This window comes from Microplitis mediator, chromosome 1, assembly GCF_029852145.1.
Source record: "Microplitis mediator isolate UGA2020A chromosome 1, iyMicMedi2.1, whole genome shotgun sequence".
In the NCBI taxonomy this organism is placed as follows: Eukaryota; Metazoa; Arthropoda; class Insecta; order Hymenoptera; family Braconidae; genus Microplitis; species Microplitis mediator.
Genome location: NC_079969.1, coordinates 9721297 through 9739358, shown reverse-complemented (window position 1 = coordinate 9739358; position 18062 = coordinate 9721297). Strand labels below are relative to the sequence as shown.

At 28.5% G+C, this 18062-nt stretch overlaps 4 protein-coding genes across 4 annotated transcripts; 2 read left to right on the top strand and 2 right to left on the bottom strand.

The window, feature by feature from the left end:
• Positions 1 to 3379: 3379 nt before the first annotated feature.
• LOC130670475 (ELMO domain-containing protein 2) lies at positions 3380 to 6230 on the top strand. The gene is made up of 2 exons (XM_057473883.1): positions 3380 to 4180; positions 4820 to 6230. The coding sequence occupies exons 1-2, from the start codon at positions 3665 to 3667 to the stop codon at positions 5240 to 5242; spliced, it is 939 nt and encodes a 312-aa protein (XP_057329866.1). The 5' UTR covers positions 3380 to 3664; the 3' UTR covers positions 5243 to 6230.
• A 64-nt stretch (positions 6231 to 6294) lies between these two features.
• On the bottom strand, positions 6295 to 9180 carry LOC130670465 (protein disulfide-isomerase A4). The gene is made up of 6 exons (XM_057473875.1): positions 8963 to 9180; positions 8701 to 8886; positions 7678 to 7816; positions 7439 to 7600; positions 7235 to 7360; positions 6295 to 6567 (listed from the first exon to the last, which is right to left on the bottom strand). Exons 1-6 carry the CDS (start codon positions 9156 to 9158, stop codon positions 6414 to 6416), a joined length of 963 nt encoding a protein of 320 aa, XP_057329858.1. The 5' UTR covers positions 9159 to 9180; the 3' UTR covers positions 6295 to 6413.
• A 2781-nt stretch (positions 9181 to 11961) lies between these two features.
• Positions 11962 to 15040, top strand: LOC130673896 (PRELI domain-containing protein 1, mitochondrial). Its single transcript, XM_057479114.1, has 4 exons — positions 11962 to 12151; positions 12604 to 12764; positions 13670 to 13883; positions 14300 to 15040. The coding sequence occupies exons 2-4, from the start codon at positions 12673 to 12675 to the stop codon at positions 14696 to 14698; spliced, it is 705 nt and encodes a 234-aa protein (XP_057335097.1). The 5' UTR covers positions 11962 to 12151; positions 12604 to 12672; the 3' UTR covers positions 14699 to 15040.
• LOC130673906 (uncharacterized) lies at positions 15036 to 17118 on the bottom strand. The gene is made up of 3 exons (XM_057479122.1): positions 16980 to 17118; positions 16797 to 16913; positions 15036 to 15690 (listed from the first exon to the last, which is right to left on the bottom strand). The coding sequence occupies exons 1-3, from the start codon at positions 17023 to 17025 to the stop codon at positions 15539 to 15541; spliced, it is 315 nt and encodes a 104-aa protein (XP_057335105.1). The 5' UTR covers positions 17026 to 17118; the 3' UTR covers positions 15036 to 15538.
• Between the last annotated feature and the right edge of the window lie 944 nt (positions 17119 to 18062).

The window sequence follows — 18062 nt, the reverse complement described above, 5'->3', positions numbered from 1 at the left end:
AAGTGCTGGGATTTGAAATTTAGGTGAATTTATTTACGCTAGGAGGCGTAGGAGAAATGGCGGGAAAATTGAAATTTTTGAATTTTATTGAGATATAAATTAAAAATTAAGTTTTATTTGTTTGACATAAAATTAAATTTTGTTTTATTTCGAATATAAATTGTTAGAAATATATGAGATAATTGTGAATGTAGCAAATATGAGACAAATTTTAAATTATAACTAAACGAGTTAAGAAATTCAAAATATAAAAATTAAAAAAATGCACATAATGATTTTTAAATTATATAAATGTGTATTTTTCTTAATTTTTTCGATTTACATTTAACTCATGACAGTAAAGTTGGCGGACATCTGACAATTTTTAAAATTTTTAAATAATAAAATGAAATTGTTTAAACAAAAAAATTAAAAAATGGACTTTCAGAAAAATCTACAATCAGTACATGCATTTTTTTTTATTTTATCAATTTAATTCTTAAAATTTTTTATATGTAATTTGAAAATAGTCTTATGTCTGCTACATATACACTCATATTTAATTCACATATTTCCAAATTTTATAAATTGACATTTGTCAGCTAAATTCATACTCATAAATATAAGCACTCATTTGGCGATTAAATATTTAAAATTTGGATTTTTAAATAAAATGGATTTGAATTTGAAATAAAAATTGTTAGTTCTTCTAAAAACTGCAAAAGAAATTTATACCCACTTAATTGTGTATAAATCATTATCTACAGTATCACCGACATTAATCTTTGTATGATTTAAATATTGAAAAAGAATTAATTGTCAATATTTAATTATTTTATAACAAAATGTCTATAAATAAACAATCTCTATTGAAATTAATGTATATAAAAATCACATGTAATTGTTTAAGTATACAAATCTTCATATATTTATTTGTTATTGAAAGTATGTATATATCTATACAATGTAATTTGAATTTTAGTTTTCCACGTTTGCAGCGCCATCACTCGAGTTCAAATAAAAGCGCGCGCTGTTAAATCAAAATGGCGTCAGCAGCCAATTCTATATCGTGCGCGTCTAAGTTTTCTCTTTATTAAATTCATTTTAAAAGTGTCAGTAATTGTTTTGAAGCGGAAATTAATTACTAAATAATTAGAATAAGTGATTAAAAGTATCGTGATATAATAATAAATAATAGAAACTTGATTTTTATGCTTTTAATTGTGAATTAAATTTTTCGGATCGGGAGTGTAAAAATTATGATTCTGAAGTTAGCAGACAGTTAACAATTTTTGGATTTTTTTTTCAAGTTTAATTTTAAGAAAAAGAAAACTAAAAAAATGCACATGTAGAAAATTTTAAAAACTATCGGTACAATTTTTTCAAATATTTTTTTTTTATAATTTATCATTTAAAAAAAAATTCAAAAATTATTAGATGTCGGCTAACTTCAGTCTCATTAAAAAATTTTTAGTTCGTTTTTCATTTAAAAATTTCTCTTTGTTTTTTTAAAATTAAATTTTCATTAATTTAGTGATTTATTAATAAGTGTCTAAGTGTGAGTGAGTGTAGTGAAGTGAAATTAATGATAAACATATGAATAATTGTGATAATTAACAAAAATTTAATTGAACTTCTTGAAAAAAGTGCGAGTAAGAAGAAGACGCCATTTTGTTTTCAGTTTTCGGAAGGAAAAAAAATAAGTGAGTTAAAAAAAAAAGCAATAATTAATTGATTTACTTATTTATTGGTTATTAATAATAAAGTAATTATTTTAATGATGATTTTTTTTTTGCAGAAAAAAGAAAACTGAAAAAAATTTCCGACAATTCGTGAATTTGACGCTGGAGATTGCGGTTGCCGGAGCTGGTAAGTCTGACAATTTTTTTAGCTTGATTGAATATTAATGTACTTAGAATAAGTACTTCTAAATGGAATTAGATTTTTTCTAAATTTATGTTTCGTGAATTTTGAAAATTATAGTTATTAGATGATACCTATAAATAAAGAGCTAGAGTTTAAATATTCGTAGATCAGCAGCAAATGGTCTGAGACTGTTTAACGACCAGCTTTAGAGATTAGCCAAAAATCTGATTTGGGAAATTGAACTGAAAATGAGATCTGATGATTTTTTCAGAAGTTAAAACACAAAATAATGAACAAATGGTTTATAAGTTCATAATGACTACGGAATTTAAAATCTTTTCTAGTGGGAAAAAAAGTAGTTTAGTATTTTGATGAATTTTTCGTTGTAGAACACACGTACTCTCTAAAATCGAATTAGTGAAAATCACGTGACAATAACTATTTGGCAGTGAATAGTCACTTATTGCCAGTGAAAAGAATACCACTATTTGAATTAGTGATATACTTTTCACTAGTAAACAGTGAATAGTCACTATTTTCACTATTTCAAATTTAAGAGAGTAGAGCTATACGAAAAACGATTATGCTATTTAGGTCTAGTAATAACAGGGGATAAGATGGGAGTTTTTAAAGTTCTGGTGATTCTATTCTTATCCACTAGTGTCATAGGCTTGATACATTTTATTCTTTCATGAGAAAAATCCCTCAGTATTCTAATAAATTTTCTCTTGTAAAGTACATCCAGAGCTACAAAAAACGTTTATGTTCTCTGGTTCAAACTCCGCTTGAATCAGATTGAAAAATTCTAATCGGATTTAGTAGGAAATTTCCGATTGACCCAATCAGTTTTAACCGGATTTAATCGGAAATTTCCGTATGAATCCGATTGAAAGTTAATAAAAAAAAAAGATTATTTTCCGATTGAATCTATACTCTTTTAAAATAAATCAGTGAAAAGTGCTGCGAAACTAGTGAATATTCACTGCAAATCAGTCCCAAGTATATTCACTGATTGGAGTACTTTTTACCGATTCATTTTAAGAGATTAATCGGATTCAATCAAAAAATAATTGATAAAAATTGTAATTGTTCGATAATATTCGATCAAAGTATTTCTGTCGGATTCAATGGAAAAATAAATTTATTATTTTCCAATTCAATCTGATTAAAAAATTTGAATCGGATTTTAACGGAAAATGATAAATATTTTTTTCCGATTAAATTGAAATTTAATCGGATACTTGGAACGCTCCCGAGCAATTCTGATTGAATTTTTGTTTCCGATTAAATCTGATAGAAATCCGATTTAGTTAGATTCTATCGGATTCAATCAGAGTTTTCAATCAGTTGGATAGTTCTAGCTATCACTACATCTTAGTTATCGATACTTTTCACCGATCACGGTGATAAAAAAATCTTAAAACTCTCCCTCAGAATTTACCTTCATCGCCACCTATCATCAGGACTCGTTCATTCACATTTTTCTCCCTACCGACTTTTCCACCTTATAAACAAAAGCCAATCTCAATCTTAATCTGTAATCTACGCACGCGCATCCCTAACCTCCAACTCTATCTTGGAAAAAAAAAATAAATCAATAACCTCCAAGATCTCCAACGTAAACAAATCAAAACAAACGTTGCTCGCGCCCGAACAAATTGTTCTGAAAACAAGTCTCGTTATAAAATGTGTCTTTGTAACTTGGGTCCAAATTTTGCTTCCTGACCTCCATTAAAAAAGTGTCTTGTCTCACCCCCAGATAAACCGGTCGCTCGATCCCGATCCTCTGAAACTCAAAAGTTATACAATTTAAATAAAAATGTATCGGTATGTCTGGTCGATAGTCTGTTGGTACCTCAGGCCAATAATTAAGTGGTTTCTGAGACAAACGACTTCTATGTGCGAGTTGCAACGCATTTGCTATGGGGAACCATCCGGGGCAGCGCGAACTCTCGCGGTCGAACGGTCTCTCAACCAGTCCCGAAACCCCGAGCTCAAGACCATGATCGGTAATCTCAACTCCGTGGCCGAGCAACGCGGTATCAATAACAAGTCCGAGAGGAAGATTCTTGAAGACGCGATCAGAACCGTCCTCTTGGCTAAGAAAATAAACCCGACCGCGCATCCCGATTTCGCCCGGTCCTTCGGTAAATGCGTGGAACTGATCTGGGGGTACAGGCAGCTCATCTCCGGGATCGAGGAGCTCAGGAAAACCGGGTACGATTCTGATAATCCTGAGCATGAGTTGCTTTTGTTGAAATTGTGGAATCTTTTGAAACCGGAAGAGCAGCTTGAAGCCCGCGTTACCAAGCAGTGGCAGGACATTGGATTTCAGGTAAATTTTTTTTTTTTGCCATTCGAGAGGTAAAAGTCGAGATTTTTTAGTAGAAGAGTTTTCGAAAGGGAAAAATGAAATCGCGGGAAAATTTGTTTTGAATTTGGGGTAAAATGGGCCGGTTTTATGGCGCCTAATTTTAGAAAATTTTGAAATTTTTTGGAAGTTTCTAGGGAACGAGTTTTTTTTTAGAGAATAATAAAGTAGTGGGAGGGTTTGTTTTGAATTTGGGGCAAAATGGGCTGGTTTTATGCCGCCTAATCTTAGCAAATTTCTGAAATTTTTTCGAAGTTTCTAGGGAACCAGATTTTTTTTTAGAGAATAATAAAGTAGCGGGAGGGTTTTTTTTTTAATTTGGGGTAAAAATGGGCCGGTTTTATGCCGCCTAATTTTAGGAAATTAAAATTTTTTTGAAGTTTCTAGGGAACAAGTTTTTTTTAGAGAATAATAAAGTAGTGGGAGGGTTTGTTTTGAATTTGGGGCAAAATAGGCCGTTTTTCTAATCTGCGGGTTTAGTAAATTCTGAAGTTTTTTGGTTTTTTTCTATGAAATCTCGATTTTTGCCTTATGAATGTAAAATACTAAAGTAGAAAACTGAAATTTGAGGCCTATCGAATTAAATTGAGTTAAAATTTCTAGGGCGATGATCCAAAGACGGATTTTCGTGGCATGGGAATTTTGGGACTTGAAAATTTGGTTTTTTTCGCTAATGAGTATCCAACTGCAGCTCGACACGCGTTATTGCACTCAATGCATCCACGCTATGGCTACGCATTCGCAATTGTTGGTATTAATATAACAAGTATGGCCTTAAGATTGCTCAGAGATGGTAGCGCCAAAACTCACGTCTACAATTCGTCGAAAACTCTACCAGGTGTTCGTGCCTTTCATCAATTTTATAGTTACCTGTTTTATGAATTCGACGAGTTCTGGATTGAGTCAAAGCCCAGTAATATGATGGAGTTTTCTTCTATTTCGGAAAAATTCGAAACAACTATTCGCTGTGCTCTTGCAAATCCTGCCACTGTTTTTAGAATTAATCCTAGTGTTGATAATATTTAACGTACAATTACTGATTTAGTTAAATTAATTATTATTTATTAAGACTTTTTTTAATTTATTTTTTTAAATGGTGAATGTGGCGCAAAAATCAAGCTTGCGATTTATAATGTTCGTTAAAAGTTAATTTTTTGGGGTAAAATAGACATGGATTTAATTTTTTATGTGATCGGTCTATAGACTTTTGGATTACCTTTAAAATGAGTACCAACAAGCCTGGGTTAGAAAAATTTTAAAGTACAGTTATTATATATTTATAATTTTATATATATATAAATATGATAAATGAAATTTTGTTCAAAAATATCGATGTGGGGACTCATTTTAAAGGAAATTTTGTGTACGTTACGATAAAAATATATATTTCGACAATATCATTAATTGATATTAATAAGTGGGGTAAAATGGCCGGTTAAAAAATTTTTAACTCGACTATTTTGTAGAGTTTCAAATTCCCTTTTAAATGAATACCCACAATCACATATTCTAAATATTTGCTTTTCATATATTTTTACTCTTATATATATGTAATATATATACAATCTAGTTCAAATATATCGATGTGGGTACTCATTTCATAGGAAATCAGCTCTACTGTACACTAATAATATTTATTTTGACCCACTGTCTACTCAGCTCACAGAAGAATAAATTTATTTTCTAAATTTTTACATTTCCCAAAAAATCAATTTTTAAGTATCTTATGAATTGTAAGCTCTCTAAATACTTTTATTTTGTTATTGTACTATGTATGAATGGGAGCTCTAGGTAATTTTATAAAATAAGCGTAAAGTAATTATGCTTGGAAGTTTTTATTAAAGATAAATTTGTAAAGAAATAGATTTTTTCTAAGTTTCTTGAAAGTTTAGTCTATCAGACGGTTAGTTTAATTAGTCTATGGATTGGATTCTATTCTAATTTTTTTATTTATTTATTGTTTTTCTAAAAAAAAATTTCACTTTAACGCCATTCCATTAACTTATAATATTTATATAAATAAAATGTAAAAAAATAAAATAAATGAAAATGAAAACTTAAAATTATTATTATTTAAAAAAAAAAATAATAATTTTTTATTTTTACAAAAAAAAAAGTTATTTAATAATTCGGTTCTTTGACTGACTCATTATTATAATGGAAGATCAAAGAAATCACTTTTTTTAATTAAAAAAAATTATTTATCCTTTTTTTTGGCGGCAGCTTCATTTTTATTTCGCAATTTTAAGGCTACTGAGACAATAACGATTATGCAAATTATCATACTGCCTAATTTCATAATCCATGGGTTTTCTCTCAGTGTATCGGCGATCATTAAAGTTAAATCATCGCTAGAAATAAATATAATTATTAATTATTTATGTATTTTTATAACTAATCGGTATACTCATGTAAGAATTAAATTTTTGAATGGTTGTAACTGAGAAAGTATTCGAGATAAATAAGCATCATGGGTCAGTTTTGGATAGGAAATTTTCCGGGCTACAAAAAATTACTAGCGTCAAAATGCCTCAGATTAATAGTTTTTGAGTTATGAGCTTTCAAACAAAATTAATTACAAAAATTTATATTTTTCTGAAGAATTCATTACTTATTAATTTTCAACTGTTGTAATTATTGAAGTATTAAAGATTAATAAATGTCATAAGGCATGGATGGATAGGAAATTTTCCAAGCTATAACAAAGCATTCGTTGTAAAAATCTCTCAGATTAATACTTTCTAAGTTACAAGCTCCCTTCAAAAGTCTCTTCTGTAACGATCCTGAAGTTAGCAGACAATTAAAAATTTTTTGAATTTTTTTTGAACAATTAAATTTGAAGAAAAAAAAAAACTAAAAATATGCACATGTAGAAAATTTACAAGACTATGTGTGCAATTTTTCATAATTTCTCGCTTAAAAAAAAAACCAAAAATTATTAGACGTCGGCTAACTTCAGTATCATTCCTCTGTACTCTCAAACTCAAATACAAAATTTTTAAAAATAAAAAAACTTACAATGGACTCTGAGGTACCGGTACTTTTTCTCCTTGGGCATTTTTGTACCAATTCTCAGCAAAAGAGACCATCGCATTGACATCATATTTCGGGACCTGGTATCTGTACATTTTTCCCTGACGGAATCTGTCAAATAAAAATTTTCCAGCGAGAAAATTAGAAAAAAATTAATTAAAATGTAAAAACAATTTTTTTTTTAATTACAGTATTAATTGCGGAACTTCAAAGACACTAAATCGTCTTGCAGTTGCTGCACCAGTAGTATGCTTATTAACTCGCGCTGTATTAATCCGACGTTTTATTTTAGCGCCGACTGCTTCCCATCTTGCCCCTAATCTCTGACATTCGACGCAACTGTCAGTGTAGCTATTTAAAAAAATGAATAAATATGTTTAAAAAAGTGATATTTAAATGTTTAGTGATATTTTAATAAAAATACTTACAACATAACGAACCAGTCCCCGGTAGTCGCACCACTGCTGGCTTGTGTTAAATGCTCGAATGTTTCATCAGTTAGCTCTTTAACGATAGGCTCTTTATTATGAACAAATGTGTCGTAAATTTCCTTGTCATCCAGAGGACCTGGTTAATCAAAAGTCAGTAGAGATAAAATGCTCATAGGGAGGGGGGGGGGGGGGTAAATGAACAGGGTTTGAAATTCTGATTTGATAGATCAGTAGAGTTTTTGATGTCCTTTCAAATGAATACCCACATGAATATGTTCAGATTATTAAAACATGTGGTTTATATATATTTGTTATATATAAGATATTCATGAACTACTTGCAAAAATATTGATGTGGGTATTCATTTTGAAGATAATTTTATGTAGGTCATGACAAAAGTATCCATTTTTATTTATCATGCATGTAGTATGTATATTAATGGGAAATAACGTTATTATAAATTAATATGTGGGTAAAATGATCAGTTGTCAAATTTATGAATTGACTATCTTATAGTTCTGCTAATTTCCTCTCAAACGAGTACCCACAACCTTATCGTCAAAAAACAATAAAATCTACCTGTCATACATTTCTACGTTGACTGTATGTATGACATATATATATCTAACTCTAAATATATTGATGTGGGTATTCATTTTGAAAAGAATTTTACGTAGGTTATGAAAAAAGCATCCATTTTTATTCATCATGTATTTCGTTTGTATATTAATGAAAAATAAGATCGTTATAAATTAATATGTGGGTAAAATGACCAGTTGTCAAATTTATGAATTGACTATCTTATAGTTCTGCAAATTTCCTTTCAAACGAGTACTCACAACCTTATATTCAAAAAACAGTCAAATCTACCTGTCATACATTTCTACGTTGACTATATATATAACATATATGTATCCGACTCCGAATATATGGATGTGGGTACTCATTTTACGCGGAATTTTGAGCAGAATTTAATGAAAATATTAGTAAATATATTAATAAATGAATAATTATGATTACCATCGTAAAGCAGCGGAACACTGTTTCTGAAAAATACCAACGCCGGCTCTTTGTGTGGTGTGTACAATTTACGTAAGTAGCTCCCAGATACTTTAACAACCCATGCTGATAATGAGTCGACTAGTTCATCGCGCAAACCGATTAATTCTTCTTCCCATTTTTGACATTCCTCGCAATCATCTTTGGCTAAAAAAAAAAAAAAGAAAAAAATTACAAACATATGGTTGTTGATGAATTTTTTTAAAAAGTTGAAGATACCTACTGAATAATACAATAACAGGATCAGTAGTAATATGTTGAATTAATTCTTCATCAGTAAAAAATGCAAGAGATTGTTCCGCGGCGTAACAATTTTTATTAAAAAATGACAATAAAATAATTAAAAATATCGGCAACATTTTAATTTCATCTAAATTACAATTTACTTTATTTTGCCGGCGGACACGTATTGTGTACATTTAATAAAAATAAAAACCGCAAAAATTAAATTTTTATAGATTTTTATCTACCCAAGAATTTAATTGGTCGCTATTCTTAGTTTTAATCCGCGGCACAAAACTTGCGAGGCGCCTAGTTAAATTTCTATATCGTGGCACGAGAGGATCTCTGTCACTGAGGGTAATTTGAACATACAATAAATAGATGACCGATAATCTAATAATTGGATGAAGAATACTTTTCACCAAACCTGCACCAAAAGTTTAAATTCTTGTTTTTTTTTTGCGGGAAAAAAGTCGTACTGTTTTCTTATGACAAAATAAATGATAAAAATTATCCTATGCACCGTTATTTCTACAAACAAAGACAAAAATTTAAGCTTTTAGGCGCATCAAGTCTAATGAAAATAATATACTCACCACCCTGGTTGGAAGGAACCATTGGCCAAAGCTTGGCCCAAGCCTTGGCCCGTCGTCAGCCAATGCTCCTCGGCTTAGCGCAAGGCTTGGGTCGAGCCTTGGCTGACCATTGGGCGAGCCATGGTTCAAGCCTTGGAAAACAAAATATCAAGCCTCGGCCAAACCTCGGGAAGCAAAAAATCTAAGTTTTGTACATAGCAATAACTAATTAAATGAAAATTATTGTATATCAAATAATTTTACTTTTTAAAAAATTTCAACTTTTGATATTAATCGTATACTCGGTGGACGGTCATGCCCTGGTCTTCTCTAGATATACATTAGGGTGATTCATTTCCGCAAAAGTTTTTTTTTTTTTAAGTCCTCAAGCAAAATCTCAATCTACATTGAAAAAAAAAATTTCTCACCAAATATGAGCTCTTAATTCCAATGCTACGTACTTGCCATTTAATTTCAAAGATTTCCCATTTAAAAATACACGTAAATTAAATTACTTTTTTTTAACTTTCTAATACTCAGCTGCGTTTCATGATATCAAGGCGGGTTTGGTAGCAAATTGTAGGGTATTTGGTGTTCTTCAAAAGTGCCCATAGTTACTTAGCTGTAATTCCAGCTGTTTCACTTGTGTCCGTTGCGGAACTCATTTTTCCTATGAAATTGACCTTTATTGGCTTGCAGAACATAAACCAATGAAAGTACATCAAAAATGTTAATAGGAATTTTATAGGAAATTTTATTCCCTTCAAAAAAAGTCCTATGAGTCAAGTCGTTGAAGTCTATAGTTTCCGAGTTATAATCATTTTAATAATTTTAATAATAAAATGTCAATTATAATTTTTTTTAAAATTATATTTTTCAAATTATTAAAATTACTATAACTCGGAAACTATGGACTTTAGCGACTTGATTCATAGGACTTTTTTTGAAGGAAATAAAATTTCCTATAAAATTTCTATTAACATTTTTGATGTACTTTCATTGGTTTATATTCTGCAAGCCAATAAAGGTCAATTTCATAGGAAAAATGAGTTCCGCAACGGACACAAGTGAAACAGCTGGAATTACAGTTAAGTAACTATGGGCACTTTTGAAGAACACCAAATACCCTACAATTTGCTACCAAAACCGCCTTGATATCATGAAACGCAGCTGAGTATTAGAAAGTTAAAAAAAAAGTAATTTAATTTACGTGTATTTTTAAATGGGAAATCTTTGAAATCATATGGCAAGTACTTAGCATTGGAATTAAGAGCTCACATTTGGTGAGAATTTTTTTTTTTTCGATGTAGATTGAGATTTTGCTTGAGGACTTAAAAAAAAAAACTTTTGCGGAAATGAATCACCCTAATATACATATATATAAATACATGTAAAGTTGCTAATTTTAATATTAAATAAAAATTTAACCTAGGCTAAGGCATTGGCCAATGGTTAGCTGCCAAGGCTCGGCTTGACAAAAATTAAACTATCGGGCCCAGCCTCGGCCGAGACTTGGGCCAATGGTCAGCTGCCGAAGCTTGGCAAGTGACAATAGGGCCAAGGCTCGGCCTATAGTCAGCCTTGCAAGGCCATGGCGATTCCTACCTAGGTGATTATTTACTTCCTTTTGAATTCCCTAGTTATTTCCAAGTTAATATTACAGATAACAAACATTGCAAAACTAGTAGCCGAAGGCGAGAGTGACAAACACGCAGAATTCCTCCGTGGTGTGTAACATTTTTAAGGGTATTCTAAAATAGTGCCCTCCACATTTTGAAAATATTCAATGACCTTGAACTGTCATAACTCACAACGGTATTAAAATTTTATTAATTGATTAAATAAAAAAACCTAAAGCATTGATTAAAAAAAAATAAAACGAAGATACGATATTGCCGATGTAAATTTGAAAAAAAAAATTAATTACAGTTGTTATCAATTAAAGTTAAACAAGATTTAATAAATAAATTTTAGCTTGCAACATTTGACATTTCGAATTATAATATTGACATGATCATTCTACTGAAATTTATTTACTAAATTTCATTTAACTTCAAATTGATAACAAATATATGCAATTTTTTTTCAAATTTGTATCTCGAGGAAATCGCAACTACGCTGTCTTTCCTTCAATAACTTTTTAAGGTTTTTTCTTAATTAATTAATTAATTAAATTTTAATACGGTTATGACAGTGGGAAATCATTGCATATTTTTAAAAAGTGTGGAGGGGAGCCTGTCTAAGAATACCCTTAATTACCATAATTTCTTTACAAAACCCTCAAGAAATATGTCAATCATAAATTTAATTTATAAGCCGACTTACTCTAGTTAACAATTAAATCACCAGAGCTCGCAGCTTTTATCTTCCATGATTTACATTCGGTGTAAAGTCCACTCTCTTAAAAATAATAATAACAATAACAAAAAAAATAACTCCATGAAAACTAACCATCGGTCTCGAAATTTCTGTACCCACTACAAACTTATCATCATATATGTTTAAAAATTATACATAAATATCCTCAGAAAACACCGAATTTCGAATTTCATTTTGAATTTTTTTTTTCTTTGTGAGGTTATGTGAACTATTTTACAGAGTGATCTTTTTAAAAGGTAAGTTTTACTTTTCTCATGGTTAATATTTATTACTACGACCATTACTTCTATTATAATAATAATAATAATAATAATAATTATTATTATTATTAGTAATTACTTGTCTATTGAAAAAAATTAAGTAACATTAAATATATATTTATTCATTTGATTATTTAATTTAATGAGAGCGGCAATTATGTAATTAAATTGTTGCAATTTATTGTTGAACTAGGTCAAGACTATTTAATAGTTGATTTTTATCAGTAATTAATTGTCGTTAATAATTAATAACATATTTCGATTTTTATTATCATTATTGTTATTTAATAATTTGGTAATTTTATGTCATTAATTATTCAATTATTTGACGAGTTTCAAATGTTTGTTAATTATTAATTCTTTGTTATTAATTAATTTTTAATGCACTTACTTTTTTTTATTATTAATTATTAATTATTTAATTTTAGGTCTGAATTTTTTCCAATTGAATTGAAATAAAAAATTAATCAATTAGTTTAATAAGTAAATAATTTAAAATGGTTAAGTATTATGAGACGAGTACTATCTTTCAATTTAATTGGAGTCAAGTCGCTCAAGGATTTTGGAAACGTTATCCAAATCCTCACAGGTAATTTATAATTATTATTTTTAATTATAAATTAATTTAATCAATTTTTTTTTCACTTTAAGATCTTAAAGTAGAAATTATGGCTTTAGTTTTGAAGATACGATAAAAAGTGATAGAAATTATTTTGTAGAGAATTAAATTTACAACAAAAAAGTATTCTTGTCATATATTGATTTTTTTGACAATTTGGCGGGAATTTTTATTTTAATCAATCGGAGTATGAATTTTTAGATGATTACTGAAATTAGATATTTTTTTTTTTGAATTTAAATAACACACGAATTATTGAAGTTACGGTAAATATGCACTAGAATAAAATTGTAGGGGATTAAATTTACAACAAAAAAGTATTCTTGTCATTTGTTGATTTTTTTGACAGTTTGTCAGGAATTTTTATTTTAATCAATCGGAGTATGAATTTTTAGATGATTATTGAAATTAGATATTTTTTTTATTTTGAATTTAAATTACACACGAATTATTGAAGTTACGGTAAATATGCACTAAAATAAAATTGTAGGGAATTAAATTTACAACAAAAAAGTATTCTTGTCATTTGTTGATTTTTTTGACAGTTTGTCAGGAATTTTTATTTTAATCAATCGGAGTATGAATTTTAAGAATTTTAAGATGATTATTGAAATTAGATATTTTTTTTATTTTGAATTTAAATTACACATGAATTATTGAAGTTACGACAAATATGCACTGAAATCAAATTGTAGGAAATTAAATTTTCCATAAAAAAGTAATCAACGATTTTTTTTGTAAATGCAATAGTTGAGCTGTTACATCAATTGGAAGTACTGAGGATATAAAAATTATTCAGATGATCATTATTTTTTGATAATTAGTTGTGATTGTAATTATAATATTAATTATTTATAACTTTATTATTATTATAGTTCACATGTGTTGTCTGAAGATACCGTGGCAAGAGAGATAAAAGACGGTAAATTGTATTCAAAGCGTCTGTTGACTAAAACAAATCGCGTGCCCAAATGGGGAGAAAGATTTATCAGCAAAAATGTTGTTAAAATAGTTGAAGAAACTGTCGTTGACCCGAAAGAAAAAACACTTACTTCTTACACACGTAATTTAGGATACACTAAAGTTATGGTGAGTATTTAAAATTATTTAACCCTGACAAAAGTTCAAGTATTTGCTAAAAATTTGATTAAAAATTCTCTTGATCTACTTGATTTTTATCTGCGTTCGATGGGCTTTCGAACGAGTACCCACATCACTATGTTTAAATTTCAAAAAAAATTTTTTCTGTTTTGACTTTTCAGTCTGACAGATGAGTAAATGCTCTTTGAAATGAGTACCCACAATGATATATTTTGAGTTGATAAAAAATTTGAAATTTTTTTTTTCATTTTTCAAAAATTTTTCTGAAATTTAAATATAGTCATGTGGGTATTCAAACAACGCAGAATTTTCTAAACATTTAAATTGTGCTGACGATAATTTTAAAAAATAATTTTGAAAAGAGAAAAAAAAAGATTTAATAACAAGATTAATTTTTTTTTTAGAGTGTAATTGAAAAGGTAACTTATAAAGTGTCTGATGAAAATCCCGAGTGGACGGTAGCTCACAGATCGGCATGGATCGACAGTTCGGTATTTGGATTTAGTCGAGCGATTCAAGCCTTCGGGTTGGATAGGTTTAAAAAAAATTGCTATCAGATGACTGGTGGATTTAATTTTGTATTGGCAAATATGTTTCCCACGACTGCTGCTCACATAAATCAAAATTTCGCGCAATTAAGTCTTGATGAATCGATGATAAAATTGAGCCACGCCGCAGAAGACTTGCAGCACTCGTTCCAAGACAAAGCTGAAAAGATGAAAGATGCCGCCAAGAAGGCCACAGACTTGGCGAAGAAAAAGGCTGCGCCTGTATATGCTGCTTGCCAGCCAAATCAATCATAAATTAAAGGCTCTATTTATTCATCGTAAGTTAAGTAAGTGATCTATAAGGTTATAATTACTAGGGTTCTATTTAATTTTAACTCGTGATTTTTTTTATTACTATTGGAGATAAAATGTCTATATTTCGTTGGTATAAATCGATTATTTTTATTTTTCGTTTCGAGGATTTTGTTGCTCGATAAATTTCCTTTTGTTTGAGTACCCACAAGTCAATACTTAAAATTAAAAAATTTTAAAAATTCAAAATTTTATAATTTTGACTTTTGACTTTCAAATCATGTTTGGAATAAAATTTCCTTTTAAATGAATACCCACAAGCTTCAATTTAATTGTCATGGTTTTTTTTTTGGGAAATTGTGAATTTAATTTTTGAAAAATTTTTTTATCGGAATCCATCGTTGTTGGTACTCATTCGACGGAGAATTTTGAGCTCTATAAAATTCTGTAAATTATTTACATTAAAAATTTATGTAGTACATGGTTGAACCAAAAATTATATTGACATGTGTTCTGCAGATGCTTAAAATAAAGAAAAAAATAAAACTAAAATAATCATTCCTGTATTAAGCAGAATTTTTCTTTGACTAGATTTAAATATTTAGTAAGTGCATTTTTGTAAAGTTATTGTTACCATAGTTTATTAATGTAGGCTTAATAATTATAACAATTTAAAATTGCTGCTACTTATTAATAATTAATTAGAATGATAAAATAAAAAAAAATCAAATATTTTACTATAGATTGGCGGTACTTATAATTTTAAAAAAGCAGTCATTGTATCATGTAATGATTATTATGTAAATAAATAAAACTGCAATAGCAAATAAAATTTTTTAATTTTTATTCCTCGGCTCCTTCGCTATTACTTTGATCTTTAAAAAATGATCTAAAAATTACGCCATTTTTGTCAATTGCTTCTACGGATTTATCTTTGGCTTCTGCTTGTCTGTCATACGAGGGACATTTTTCAATTTCAGAAAGAATTTGTTCATCTGCAAAACAAAAAAAAATTATTTTTTTATTTTTTTGAAGTTTGGATTTTGTTTCTCTTCAAAACCCCTTTCAAATGAATACCCACATTAATATATTCTGATAAATTTCATGGTCATCAATAATTATCATGTCATGATAGCATATAATTCGTGATAGTTTAACTATCAGGTTTCATAATGAATGATAATTATTGATAATAGTAATCAAGGCTGATGATCATCAACCATTTTAAATGGTGATCGTGTACCATGCATGAAGAATTGTGATTTATCATGCATGATAGATCATAATAATTCATGGTTATCATGCATATTGATATTTTTATTACTAATTATTTTTATTATTAATCATGGACTATTTCATGGTAACTTATAGTTGTCATGATAACGCATGATAACTCATTATCATGCATGATAATGAGGTATCATGCACAATAACTCTTTATCGTGCATAATCTCTCATAATGCACGATACCTCACTACCATGCACGGTAATTCGTTATCATGCATGATAACATTACTATGCACGGTTATTCAGTATCATGTAAGATAACTCATTATCGTGCATGATCACTCATTATTCAGCATGATACCTCACCACCATGCGCGGTAATTCATTATCATGCACGATAACTCATTATCGTGCATGATCACTCATTATTCAGCATGATACCTCACCACCATGCGCGGTAATTAATTATCATGCACGATAACTCATTATTGTGCATGATCACTCATTATAATGCATGATACCTCACTACCATGCACGGTAATTCGTGCATGATAACATTCCCATGCACGGTTATCCATTGTCATGCATGATAACTCATTGTCATGCATGATAACTCATTATCATGCATGATAACTCCAGAAAACCCGTATTTAAAAAAATGAGTTGGCTTATATTAATGTTGATGTATGATAACGCATGATGGTGTATCATGACTCATTTTATCATGATTTTGAAAATTTTGATTATCAGTAAAACTACTAGACCAAACATATTGATGTTTATACTCAAACAACGCGAAATTAAATTATCTATGACTCTACACTATTTATTTTCATAAAAAATATAATCAGCTCCCACAATAATCGTTTATTACCTAATTTATTTTTACAAATCGCCTGTAACAATACACATTTATTTGCATATGAAATTCCTCGTACACAAATTGGATTATATTCATCCGGACACTCTTTAGGACACTCAGTGGCTTCACCTGAAAAAATTTATTGTATTAATTTTGAAAATAGATATGTATAAAAACAAAATATATATATTTTACCGTCTGAGATACTCAATAAGTATATAAATAAATATATACCAAGCATAATTTTCTAGTTTTTTAATATTTATAAGCTTATATAACCAGCTCATGTACTTTACTTTCTAATCTCTTCACCTGGTACACACTCAGCTCAATAATAAACAAACATTCTTATCAATAACATTTATTATTTCTAGTCAGTAATAAAAATTAACTTATTTTTTTATCTTAGTCATTATTCAGTTCAATTTAATTTACTCAATTATTTTTTAATTGAATCTTTTAATAGATTTTATTTAAAAAATGAAAGTTTTTTATAAATTGAACTTTAATTTTACTTTGAGGTCGCGCAACTTTTCAAATATTGATTTTATGGTAAAATATATGAAAATGTTTTTTAAAGAAAATTTAATTATGAACAAATTTTTTCCTATACACCATTAGCGTATATTTGATACTTAAGCTGTAAATATGATTTCAATTTAGGATTCTTCGAATTAGTATTTTGGGCGTATTATAAAATATATGGCAAAAGTAATTTTGAGATTAATATTCTAGCAAAATTTTATCTTTTGTAAAAAAACATTCATCAACTTGTTATTTTTTAAATTCAATATTTGGTCCAAAATTTTTATTCAAAATAGTATATATTTAATTTTTATATAAGCGTGAATGTACCAGCCATCAGACAAATGTAAAATTATAAATAAATTGAGTAAATAATTTTAAAAAAATATTTATAAAAAATGCACTTGTTAATTTTTAAATACGCTTTTTTTTTAATTTTATTTTACCAATTATTTACTCTATTTATTAGTAATTTTAAATTTTTCAGATGTCTGCTACATTCATACTCATAATTTTTACACGTAAGTTTATTATATCGAAAATTTTTCTTCTGCAAATAAAAATTCTGGCTTATTTATCACATATATTTTAAAAATGATTTTTGTACTATTTATAGCAAATTCAAATTTCTACGACAAGATATTCATATTTTTTTATTAAATTTTAATAAATTTAATTTTAAACGAATCTTGCAAAGATTATCATACTGAAATTAGCCGACGTCTAATTACATTTTCGATTTTTTTTTTTAAA